At 46.5% G+C, this 12,090-nt stretch overlaps 2 protein-coding genes across 5 annotated transcripts; one reads left to right on the forward strand and one right to left on the reverse strand.

Annotated features, from left to right (window-relative positions):
- Positions 1-418: 418 nt before the first annotated feature.
- ppp1r32 (protein phosphatase 1, regulatory subunit 32) lies at positions 419-6,431 on the forward strand. 4 transcript variants are annotated; one of them, XM_025003643.2, is made up of 12 exons: positions 422-1,201; positions 2,943-3,040; positions 3,163-3,317; positions 3,414-3,531; positions 4,522-4,684; positions 4,796-4,841; positions 4,918-5,018; positions 5,348-5,440; positions 5,539-5,625; positions 5,712-5,963; positions 6,174-6,275; positions 6,349-6,431. In XM_025003643.2, the coding sequence occupies exons 3-12, from the start codon at positions 3,296-3,298 to the stop codon at positions 6,388-6,390; spliced, it is 1,026 nt and encodes a 341-aa protein (XP_024859411.1). In that variant the 5' UTR covers positions 422-1,201; positions 2,943-3,040; positions 3,163-3,295; the 3' UTR covers positions 6,391-6,431. The 4 variants fall into 4 exon arrangements, with proteins under 4 accessions (XP_037833961.1, XP_024859411.1, XP_024859414.1 ...); XM_025003646.2 differs by having other exon boundaries at positions 2,966-3,040; XM_037978034.1 differs by having other exon boundaries at positions 430-3,040; positions 5,712-5,777; positions 5,869-5,963.
- Positions 6,432-9,327: 2,896 nt separating this feature from the next.
- On the reverse strand, positions 9,328-11,631 carry LOC108230009 (leucine-rich repeat-containing protein 10B). The gene has a single exon (XM_017405761.3). It carries the CDS (start codon positions 11,019-11,021, stop codon positions 9,774-9,776), a length of 1,248 nt encoding a protein of 415 aa, XP_017261250.1. The 5' UTR covers positions 11,022-11,631; the 3' UTR covers positions 9,328-9,773.
- Positions 11,632-12,090: the final 459 nt, after the last annotated feature.

Here is a 12,090-nt window from a genome sequence, read left to right on the forward strand (position 1 = left end):
GAAGTTTTTATTTATTTCCCACAGCCAAAAGGTGAAAGAAGGGTGATAATGTATTTGCCTGTCTCTGTGTGTGTGTTTATATCTTTTACCAAAATATCTAATGAACAACTGGTCGAGTTTCTATGCAAGTAATCAATGGATGTAGTCTACAATTGAATAACTTTTGATGTCAACCGGATTCAAGATGGCTGCCACAGCCAGCTGACCTTCAAAAACACACAAATGGCTACAACCCGATCAGTTTTCCAGCTGTCCACCTAAATTCTGCTGTGGTAGTAGTTGACACTGATCCCCAACATGTATTCTGAGCGCTCACACATTGCACAAGATTTAACAATCTACCATCAACTATTTGGAATCAGCTTTGTCTGTTAGCAAAATATCTCATGAACCAGCTGACAGATTTTAATGAGACCTTCCGTAAATAATCACTGGATGTACAGATATGACTGATAACTCCAGGAGGCAGCCCAAAACTGGCGATAATTCAGTCCGTTTCACAGATATTGAGCTAAGATTCGATGTGGTAGTAGCTGAGAGTCCTCCCCAGCACGTGTTCTGACTGTGACATCTTGGGAATGTTGCGTTTTAGGTTTGACCAAAACGGCCTCAACGCCTTCATTCCTCAATGCAAGATTATTTGAGTCTAAATATCAGACGTAAAAGAATGCCGGGCCTTTAGCTACCGATGGTTTCATCAGAAGCCTTCGTCATTAAAACTTGAGTCCTGCTGAGTCATGTTTTGCTTTGTTTGCTGGGACGGACAGCCAGAGGAGAGCTGCACGGTGGAAAACGGGACGGGTGCTTCCATCCCTTTCCTCTGTCAGACTGAAGCTGCTCAAATAAGTCCCATCATCTGGTGTCATCTTTTTTTTTTTTTTCTTCTTTGGACTGGAGTGAAAATAGACACGCAGTCTGTTCCCTCTCTGCGTGGATCTCTGCGCATTTCTAATTACAGATGCCAATAATGTGCGCATTGTGCTGAAGAAAAAAGCGAGGCAGGAAACGAGGCTGTCGGTTTCTGCGACGCGGGCGTTTCCCTTTTGCACTCGCTCTCTCTCGGGAGGCGATAATAAACAGTTCCGAGCTTCGGCGTGACAGGACGTCAGACACGAAGGACTGTGGGAATCGAGGCAACGGGCTCCCTCTGCAGACCGACTGCCGGCAGATGGAGGGAGGGGAAAGGGCCGACGAAGCCGAGGTGAGGAAGCACCGACCGAGAGTCCAAGGAAATTAGACATGAAAAGAAACAGGAGGTGAGAATAAAAAGGGGGGAGTGTGGAAAGGATTTTTACTGTGAGCAGCTTGGCATTAAAAAACAAAACAAAAAAACTCCTACTTTAATCCAGAATCCCACCTAAAGATAAACCAGTGGAGGATTTCAGATGAGGTGGTGTTTGAAGTGTTGCAGGAGGATGTGAGATCTGAAGCACGAAGCAGGACTCGGAGAGCAGAACTCCCCCCTCACACACACCTCTCCTCTCCTTGATTAGCTGTTCATTAGCAGCGGCGTGTCTCTAAGGCTGCCTCTGAAAGATGGACTGAGAATGTCTCGATCGATGGCAGAAAACATAATGGGAGGTAAATGTCCCCCCTCCAGGATTAAAGTCAGACCATATAGGTGGACGTGTGAGTGTGTGTTGTCTTTTTAGACAAGTTTCATGCTGCTAACGGCAGAGGATGATAACTCCCCTGTCTTGGAGGGACATCTTGATCAAGATGTCAAGCAAATTTCAAGCTATCCATCTTTTTTTTATTTTTTTTTTATTTTTTTTTATATAACCTCAGCCTGAAGAGCAAACCTCTGTGGCATCACACCGCCACCCAGTGGACTCCAGGAGGAACTGCCCCGCAGGTTGGGTCTGTGGGTGACCAACCAGGACACTTTACAACAACAACAAAACCTTATGACTTTTTCCTAAAACATATTTACAGATTTGATTTACACCCCCCAAAACTACACGAACAAAGCAGAAAATGATGAATATTACAAAACTGTTCCAACTTCATCTGGGTGTCGCTGTATGAAACTCCAAAATGATCTTTAACCAAGTGTAACTAGAAAAAAATGACATTTTACACAAAAATACAGAGTGAACAGAGGTCTGAATGCCTGCTGAAACTCACTGAAGAAGCTGAAACTAAGCAGCTACAGCTAAAAGAAGCACAACATTAGATAAAAGCCAAAAGTAGCAAAATGCGAACTAAAAGTAGCATAACCATAGCTAAAAGCTGAAAGAAGCACAACATTAGCTTGAAGCTACAAATAAGTAAACCACTAGCTAAGAGCCAAAAGTAGCTAAATGCTAGCCAAAAATCGCAAAGGTTAGTTAATGTCTATAAGAATCAGAGGCTAGCTAATAGTATCAAAAGGCTAGTTAGGAGCTCAAAGTATCAAAATGCTGGCTAAAAGCTAAATGTAGCAGAAGGACAGCTATAAGCTAAAAGTATCAGATGGTAGCTGAAGGAAGCAAAAAGCTTAAAACTAGCAAAAACAGTAGCTAAAAGCAGCATAGAAAGATAAAAATAGATGTGTGCTGAAGCCGAATTTAAAAAAAGGAATGTTTTTGAAGGAATCGATAAGATTTTGATGCATTTCTTTGAAAAAAAAAAAAAGCTCAAGTCATTGTACTCATCAGCTGAATGAGTTAACCAGTTTGATATGGGAGTAGCTAAAAAAATGCAAAAGACATGAAATTTTTTTTAAAAAAAATCAGGGAAATACCAGTGTGAGTGCTGAATCAGAATTCAGTCATAATGATGAGCTGAACTCCTCAGCTCCTCTCCTCAGCTCGTCTCTTACGGCTTGTTGGCTGCAGCGTTTTGTTGCTCAAACTCCACGAAAGCTGCTGCATTTTTGAGCAATCTTTCCAGAAAGCAAACGAGAGACTCGTTACCAGCGATCCATAAAAAAACACAGCCTCCTGTGTTTCCGTCCTCAGCTGTAATGTGTTGGATCTCTTAGCAACAGGAAGCTGTTTACCTCCAAACCAGCAGCAGCGGGGAGGCAGGGAGGTGAGCAGACACCCTCGGGTGCCAGGTATGTCCTCCTCTCTGAAACCTTCTTTCACTCCTTTTATTTTTTATTTTCAGCTCATTTACATTCAGCCGTCAGCATCGGTTTAACTCTGAAAACAGACTGCTGTCGGTGTTTTCCCCCAGCTGCAGGCCCGCAGGATTTCTCCATCCATCACTGCTGTCGGTGACGGTTTCCATTACAGCGGCCACAGACGGCTGAGTAGGAGGCGACTGTCACGCCGCCCGGTTGGAGACAACTCAGTCCAAGTCGACGAACATGTCCTCCAGAGGCGCCGCGGGTAGGGCCAGACTGAAAACCTTCATGTGTTTCAGATTTAAGAGCTTTAATTTGACAGTGTGGAATGTGACGGGTGGTGCTCTGGTTCTGGCTGCAGACGGGCTGCGTTTCACCTCCTGCCTGGGACGCTCCGCTGCCACGGGCTTCACGTCAAACCGGAGACCCGCCGTGTATCACCGGCCCGGCTCGGACCGCACCGACACCCCGCAGCTCGGGTAGGTGTCACAGCAGGCGCGGCGTGGGCGTTCACACATGAGCTGTGGGCGCGAGCCGGGGGTCGATCAGAAGTGTGACCCCGGGGCGGGACGGAGATAGGAAGTCCCACGAGGGTTGACAGGTGTTCCACGTGTTAATGGCTCTCACCTACGGCCACGTGAAGTCTTAGCTAAGCGTCTGTTCAGTTGTTCAGTTTCTAGCCATTTTTGTGTTTGCTAATGTCGATCCGCTGTGGCAGTCATCTTCTGTTGGGTCGACTACAAAAGGTAATCGGTTGTAGATGGACACTCAGTTATTACATCCCGAGAGTTTCATCAAAATCCACCTTGTGACTCATGAGATATTTTGCTAACAGACAGACAGGATTGACTCCAACAGTTAACGCTCAAGTTTTAAACAACGATCTCATGCAATGAGTAGCACTTAGGGTATGTGTTGCGAACGACTCCCAACTACTACCACACCAAATTTTAGCACAATATCTGCAAAAGTAACTGAAAATAAGCGTTTTTGTGTTTTCCTAAAGTCGGTTGGCTGTGGCAGCCATGTTGAAGTGGGTTGGCTCCAAAAGTTACTCAGTTGTAGATTTGCATCCAGTGATTATTTCCAGAAAGTTTGATTAAAGTTCGTCCAGTGGTTCATGAAATATTTTGCTAACAGACAAACAGAGTTGACTCCAAATAGTTATTGACAAAATTCTCAAACAAAGATCTTCCACAATCTATTAGCACTCAGATTATGTGTCGCGAATCAGTCTCAGCTACTGCCGCGCTAAAGTTTTATTTAAAAATCTGTAAAACTGTCTGAGTAATAGCCATTGTTGGGTTTTCGAAGGTCAGTTGGCTGTGGCGGCCATATTGAATCGAGTTGACTCCAAATGTAAATTAGTTGTAGCTGAACATCCAATTATTGCTTCCTATGAGTTTCATTAAAATCCATCCACTGGTTCGTGAGATATTTTGCTAACAGACTTCTTATTTATTTTTCAGGCTCCTGCTGTCTGACATCTTGGTGTCTCAGACCGAGCGGCACTTCCAGCCGTCCGGCGGCCCCCGTCGCTCGGGGCCCCTGCCCAGCCTCACGACCCCACCCAGAGGCAGTGGCTCCCATCAGCCGAGGACGCCGTCCAGAACTGGGCCCTCGGAGGACAAGGTTCCCCTTCACCTCACCTGACCTGTCCCAAGTCCCCTGAGCTTTCAGAAGCGTCTCTCTTTGTGCAAACTTGTTTTATTTCCTGTTTTTCTTTTTCTTTTTTTTTTTCAGAGCGAATACCAAAGCCTGTTTGTGCCTCACCGCCTCACACCGTCAGGTAAAAGTCATAGAAGAATTAACTCAGCGGCTCAAGCGCGAGGCGGTCATTTTCTTTCTTTCTCTCCGCGCTGCAGTCGGCCTGGACCGGGGGATTGTGGGTAAGAAAGGAGAGACTGGTTTCACTGAAGGGGCAGAGCTGCAGCTCAACACCTTTCAGGAGAAACGGATCGGTTCGGTGAGTTTGGCCTTTAAAGGCTTGCTTTTGAGTTTCATTTACATTTTTTTTTTCTAATGTTGTTAAAAATAATCCATTTTTTGGTGATCTCCAGGCCCAAACCTTAAGTTTGGGTAGAAACTAGAAAAAAAATCTCTATTTTTTTTAAAAACCTCAAAACATCTTTTTTAAATTGCCCTTTTTTTTTGTCTTTTTTACCACACCTCTTCCATTGGACAGCAACGACAAAAGAAAGAAAAGAAAAAAAATAGAATTTTTTAGCTCATGTTGTCCGTTCCTGTGATTTATCAGATGACCATATTTCCGTATTCTTACGGTCACGCTTCCAGAGCTCCCGGTTATTCCAATCGTTTCAGGCGGAACCTCGTCAAACTTCCAGCTCGGTGATGAGGACTGACTTCCCCTCTCCGTTCCCTCCGCAGGTTGAGCCACACTGACAGTAAAATAACAACTTTTCAGGAGGAAAACAACAAAAAGTGCTGATTTAATGGAATTATTTCTTTGTTTTCCCGTATCTAAGGGCACAGGGGCGATTCCAGGCCTGAGCGCCCTGTCCTGTCGGGAGACGGGGTTCACACGAGGCGCATCGGCTCCGTTGTCCCACCCCGTCAGTCCTCGTTCAGCTCCTCGTTTACGACTTTTAGCTGGGATTAGAGCGCGAGGCTGACGTTGTTCTCTGTGGGTTTTTCCCAGAGCTCCCTCCTGGCGCCGCGCCGAGCTAGAAGCAGCGCTCCAGCTGTGAAGGTCATCGGGAAGAAGGTCCGGCTTTCTTTGTCTTTATTGTCCAGCAGACGGGACCTTTTAGGGTCTGAGCTTTTATCCGGACTCACTTCTCCGGTTTTACATCCAGGAGCTCACAGGGTGCGTTTCGAACGCCCCGAAGAACGACCTTTTCCCCTGGGCGCCGTTTGGCTCGTCACACTTTACGACGCACTACAGGAGCACGTGAGTGTTGGGCTGAGGTTTCTCAACTCGAAGGGTTAAAAAAGTCCTGAATTTAAAGTCATTTTAAAGCAAGAAACAGGTTTGTTTTGTTTCATTAGGAGTCATGGAGCGGCCATCTTTAAATCAGACTAAAATCGAAGTCGAGCAAACGGCGCCGACCCGTACGTCCGGCTTGCTTGAAACTCACAACACTTTCCAACTCTTCCCCAGGTTCTGCCGCTACGGCAACCTGAACGGGCCGCGCTCCGTTCCCGCCGCAGGTGTCGTCTCGAAGAAGATGGACGCTGGTTACGGTCGTCGAGACGCTGCCAGGTGAGACCCTCACGTTGTGGCTCAGATCGGTGTTTTTTTTAACCCCTTTTTTCTTTTTTTTTTTACTCCACAGGCTTATATTAAAGGGTTAAACCGCCTCACATCTTTGATGTAACCTGCGCTGCTTTTCATCTCAGAAATAAAATCTCTCCTTAATACGTCACCTTAGTATTTAGTTTTTTTAAAAATATAAAACACCACTTTGAAGGAGAATAAAAAGCACTTGGCGTAACTGTTTTATTTTACAGCTACAATGACAATTAAAGCTGGCGATCATGTAAACTGCCTGTGTCTGTGTACGTTTGTTCGTTGGTTTTGTCTGTTAGCAAAATATCTCTCGAACAAATGGACAGATTTTAATGAAACTTTCAGAGAGTAATCATTAGAAGAACTTCTACAGCTGATAAACTTCTGAAGTCAACCCACTTCAAGATGGCTGCCACAGCCATCTGACTTTGCAATACCCCCAAATGGATATAATTCAGTCAGTTTTACAGATATTTAGCTAAAACCTGGCATGGTAGTAGCTTAGAGTCATCCCCAACACATACTCCAAGCACTAACAGATTGTTAAGATCTGTGTGTAAAAACTGGGCTTTGTCTATTGGCGTCAACCCTGTTTGTCTGTTAGTAAAATATCTCAAGAACCACTTAATGGATTTTAATTAGACTCTCAGAAAATAATTATTGGATATAGATCCATAAGTGATAAACCTCTGAAGTCAGCCCCATTCAAGATGGCTGCCCGAGCTAATCAACTTGGTGAACACGAAAGTGACCGTAACTCTGTCATATATGCACACACTGAACTACAATTTGATGTGGTAGTAGCTGAGATGCATCCCCATCACATAATCTGAGCACGAACGGATCTTTGCTTGAAACGCTGGCATACGAGCCGGCGGGCAGTGTGCGCTCCTTCAAGGCGTGCTGGTTTCATTCGATTTATGCGGTCTCTGGGACTGACGCAGATGGTATCTTGTCTCTGAACACGTCGAACACGCTGGTCTGACCTCCAGAGAATGAGAGGACTGTAAACTAACGTGCAGAGTTATTGCACCCAGGCTGATTGTGTGTGTGTGGGGGCGGGCGTGTGTTGGCCCAGCGGCGGAGTCTGCTCTGACTTTAAAACACATCCGTCTGACAAGTCCCGGATTTACTTCCTTTAAAGCTTCGGCGCTTTGACTTACAAATCAGTGGAAAGCAAATCACAACGTCATTCATCAGGTAAATCATCTCGTGACACATCAAGGCTCCGGCTTTCAACCATGTTGTTAAAATGGAGGTTTCAGGGTTTTAAACTTACAAGCGTTTTCACAGTAATTAGGATTTTTTTTTTATGGATGAAAACGATTCAACTGTAATCAGCAGATTAATCCAGCAGAGGGAGGAAACTATTGCTGCTTAACTAAAAAAAGTGGAGCTCCAGCTAAATCACACACAGTCACGGTTTGTTAAAAAAAACATCACGTTACGTTTCATATTTAAAGTTATTTGCTTGTAGACGTGTGTTTTACAAAATAAAACATTCACACTTTTCTATTGTTGGTCAACTACAACGGAATGACTGGTAGAATAATAAATTTAAAAAAAGGAAAATGATGGTGCTTTGTCAGTGGAAGTTATAGGAATTCTCTGGGATTTTTATTTCTTTCATCATCATTACGAAACCTGAGCTCATAAGTCTTAGCATTGAGACTGTGAGCATCTTATCTTTCTATCACATATTTATATACGAAAACCTCCCTCCACCTCAGATAATCCTTACAGAGCCTCTTCCATGGCTGTAAACATTCATAATTCATAAGAAAGTAGAAATACACTAACACTTTTGAAGTTAGCTAGGAATCTGATCAAGACAAGAACTTTCAGATATCATAAAGTCCAAACAGTCGGTTGATAAAACTGCTTTATGTATTTCCACACAGATGTGTGACCATCCACCTAACATTAGGTGCTACGTGCAGCCACAGAGATGATGTACTTTGTTCTTCGGAGCTTCAAACTTCCTTCAGCCTGTCTGGGAGGGACACATCGATGGCCTCCATTAGTGATCTGGAGAGCTTAGAGGACAGATGAACACTTTGATTTGATTTGATTTACCCCGTTATTGGACCAGTAAGGTCCCACTGAGGTAAATCATCTCTCCTTCCATGGAGTCCCGGTCAAGATGGTGGCATGAATACAAATCAGGAACGATGAAAGTCTCGATACGAGACATAAGACATCACTAAAAGACAAGTTTACAAGCTGCTGTGTTCTTGAGGCCAATATTATACAGCTTTATAAGTGACGTCACAGCACCTTCACCCAGCCCTGTAACACTCACTCAGTGGTCATAATCTTATGGCTTATCCGTGTGTGCCACGCATGCTGATCTGGATTAGGTTTTATTGCCGAAGTCTTTCCTGTAAAACGAAAAAGGATCGGCGTTGCTGCAGAGCTACAGCGTCCCCAGCGCGGACAGAGGAGACGAGGCGCTGCCACACGAGAACGGGCATCAATATTCCAGCACCTGGATAAATATTTCACTCTTCTAATGAGACATGAGGAAAAGATATGTGCAAGATGAAGGGGGTTGGATTACCCCCCCCACCACCACCACCACCCTCAACCGCATAAATAATGAGCGCAGAGATGAGAGGAGAACAAGAACCTGAGCTTCTTCTCTGCTGACATGCAGAGAAAAGGTGTAATCACTGACAAAAAGGGGGGGCACAGGGTGCAAGAAAGAGGTGAATTTTTGATTTGATTCTCTTTAATTTTTCTTGCCTCTTTCATATCCAAAGCCTTAAGGACTTAACCTTTTATGGCGAGGCCCCTCAGCTCCTCTTGAGCTCTTTCTTGGCACTGAGGCTCGCAGGACTGCTTACACAATGCTGACAAGAAGACGGAGGGAAGGGGAGGCGGTGAGGTGCACGTCATAAATATTTAGCAAAATTGGAAGTCCAACAGAGCCGTTTACGTGCGCACACAGCTTGGCTTCAAAGGAACAGCCCTGAGGAAGCAGCCGCCGATCCTATAAGCAGAAAGCACAGAACCTGTCGCTTCACAGAAAACTTTAATACAATGACAATAAAAACCAACGTTACATCGCTAACACACACTATACACAAACACACTTTTCACCTGATCGTGTCGACTGAGATGTTACATGTGCTGTTACTTTAAAGAAACTATTTATTTTCACAGCTGGAGACAGGTTATAAATTAGCTGCACAACTTAGAAAGTGCCCTCCGAGTCAGCTTTGTTTTTTTTAAAAAACTGTCACTGCTAGGTTCTGCGGCCGTCTGCCTGAGGATTACCTGACTGGTGTTCAGTTCTGGTCCTCGAGGGCCACCAGCCTGCAGGTTTTAGACGTTTTCCCCGCCTCTGAAGACCTGACTCGGACGAATGGGGAATTCATCTGTTCCATCAGGAGCGTTGAAGCAGGGAAACAACTAAAACCCGCTCCTCGAGGACCTGGCTTGGACACCGCTGGTTGAAGTTGTTTTTTTTTATGCGCCTTCGTCTTGTCTCCCCGTGTCTTCCAGTTCCTCCCCGTCTTCATACTCGTAGTCCATCGGAGCGCTTTCGTATTCCAGCTCCTCTCCCTCGTACTCCAACCCTTCTCCCTCACAGATCAGCTCCTCCGTCTCGTACTCGACCAGCTCTTCGTCGTATTCCAGCTCAGCTCCTTCGTACTCCGTCACCGACTGATCCACGTAGCCCCCTTCCTCCTCCGCCTCCTCCTCCTCGCCCTTCGCCGGGGCCTCTTCTTCGTCTCTAACGTCCGAGTCCTCGGCGGGCGCCGCAGCGTCGTCTGTTGCCGGTTTTGTGTTTGCCCTGCTGTTCTTGAGGATGCCGTGAATCACTGGCTCCTCTTCGACCAAAGCCAGCTCCTCCGCCTCCTTCTCAGCGGCCTTCTGGCGCCTCTCCTTCCTGGCCTCACGCAGCTCCAGGAACTCAGCCGCCCCCTCGCCAACCAAAAACACCTCCTCGCCCACCTTAGGAGGCTCCTTGATTGGATTGTGGTCGTAGGAAAACAGGCGCAGGGCCTTGAGACGCCTCAGGCTAGGAAGCTCCGATATTTTGTTCCGATCCAGGTCCAGGATCTCCAAGGCCTCCATGCGGAGCAGCACTCTGGGGAAGCTGTCGAAGCGGTTTCCGTACAGCCACAGTCCCCTCAGAGCCTCCATGCGCTGAAAGTCCTGAGGCAGCGTTTTCAGCCGGTTGTCCCCTATCTGCAGGGACTTCAGGTGCGGCAGGTCGTAGAGCTCCCGGGGAAATGTCATGAAAAAGTTGCTCTCCACCCACAAGCCTCTCAGGCTCTGCAGGTTCCTGAACTCGGGCGGCAGGCTCATCAGCCGGTTGCTGCCCAGGTAGAGACGGGTGAGGCTGGTGAGCTGACAGACGGCCGGGGGAACGTCCTCCATCTTGTTGAAGTCCAGGGCGAGCGTCCGCAGGCCCTGCAGCTGCGAGACGGCGTCGGGCAGCGTGCGCAGGCTGTTCCCGCACACGTAGAGCTTCTCCAGGTGCGCCAGCTGGCAGACGCGCCACGGCAACTTCTTAAATTTACGATAGCTCAAGTCGAGGACGGGATCTCCGCTCTCCAGCAACTCCTCCACCCCCAGAGGAAGCTCTACCTCCACCTCTTCCTCTGCTTTTTTCTGTTTTGATTCGACGTCCTCCTTGTCCTCGCCATCCTTCGGCCCCTCTTCCTCCTCCCCCTCCACCCCCTCGTCCTTCCTGGAAGAGTTGCCCATGTTGTGCCGAGTGGCCCCTGACTCCAACCTGAGTCAGGGCAGAGTCATTTGACGAGGCAGCGCCTGTGACACGTTAACCGTCAGGCTGGGAGCTGCTGCAAACGGCATCATGGTGCACACAAAAAGTTTCTCTGTGGCTTCATCTGAAAATATTAGCGGAATAATACTAATAATGATCGTTTCAGAGGCAACAACAGAGAAAACGCTGCTGTATGTGAACAGAAAGCAGCTGTTATTGAACTCTCACCCTCCACACTTATTTCCTCGAGGCTTTTCAAAGAAACAGAACTGGCAGCTTTTAGGTCACATGATCCAGTTTGGAAGAAAATTAAGACACTAAATAGTCATTAACAGCTCCTCGTCCTCGCTTGCAGCCTGCTGTGGTTTGTGTGCAGCTCAGTGACCCGGCCGGCCGACAGGAGAGGAAAAACCAGTGAGTGAAAGTCTGTCCACTTGTTCAAAGAGCTGCTCCCTCATTGAAGGCGGAGGTCTGTCCGTGTTGGAAAGAAATAAGATGCCGGAAAACTGCAGTTGACTGAGGGACTCTGCTCCTGGTGTTGGCTGCTGAGCTCCATCTGTGTGGAGGTTTACACGCTGCCTCCCTCCCTCCCTCTGTAACCGGAACAGGGGGCATCCACATCACATGGTCTGTGTGTGTGTGTGACTCAGATGTAACACGCAGAGTCTACTTCAGGGTGACTCTTAAAAACCTTTTTAGACCCTGTGTTGAGTCACTCATTCAGAGGATTTTACAGTTTTTGTTTGTTTGTTTGTTTTTATTTTACTCCTCGTGTCCACGGTGCACTTTCGTTCAAAATATCTGAATGCATTCATCAGAGTTCACTACGTTTAAATCTACTATTTCATAGTTTGTAAAAAAAAAAAAGAGATGTCAAATTGTTTGTCTGCATTACTTTTTTGGTTAATATTTAAAGGGAAAAAGTGACTGAAAAAGTTACCCCCGATCAAGATTCTTCTTTGTTGCAAGAGGCGAGCCGTTCATAGGAACGGCTTTCAAAATATGGAGCCAAAGTATTGAAGTGTTCTTACTCCCCCCCCCCCCCCCCAC

Source organism: Kryptolebias marmoratus, linkage group LG11 (assembly GCF_001649575.2).
Source record: "Kryptolebias marmoratus isolate JLee-2015 linkage group LG11, ASM164957v2, whole genome shotgun sequence".
NCBI lineage: Eukaryota > Metazoa > Chordata > Actinopteri > Cyprinodontiformes > Rivulidae > Kryptolebias > Kryptolebias marmoratus.

Excerpts from the sequence above, each read along its gene's own strand:
- ppp1r32 (XM_025003643.2), top strand. The coding sequence starts at position 3,296 with ATGTCCTCCAGAGGCGCCGCGG. Across the intron at positions 4,842-4,917 it reads TCACCGCCTCACACCGTCAG|TCGGCCTGGACCGGGGGATT; the intron begins GTAAAAGTCATA and ends TCCGCGCTGCAG. Across the intron at positions 6,276-6,348 it reads GGTCGTCGAGACGCTGCCAG|GCTTATATTAAAGGGTTAAA; the intron begins GTGAGACCCTCA and ends TTTACTCCACAG.
- LOC108230009 (XM_017405761.3), bottom strand. The coding sequence starts at position 11,021 with ATGGGCAACTCTTCCAGGAAGGACGAGGGGGTGGAGGGGGAGGAGGAA.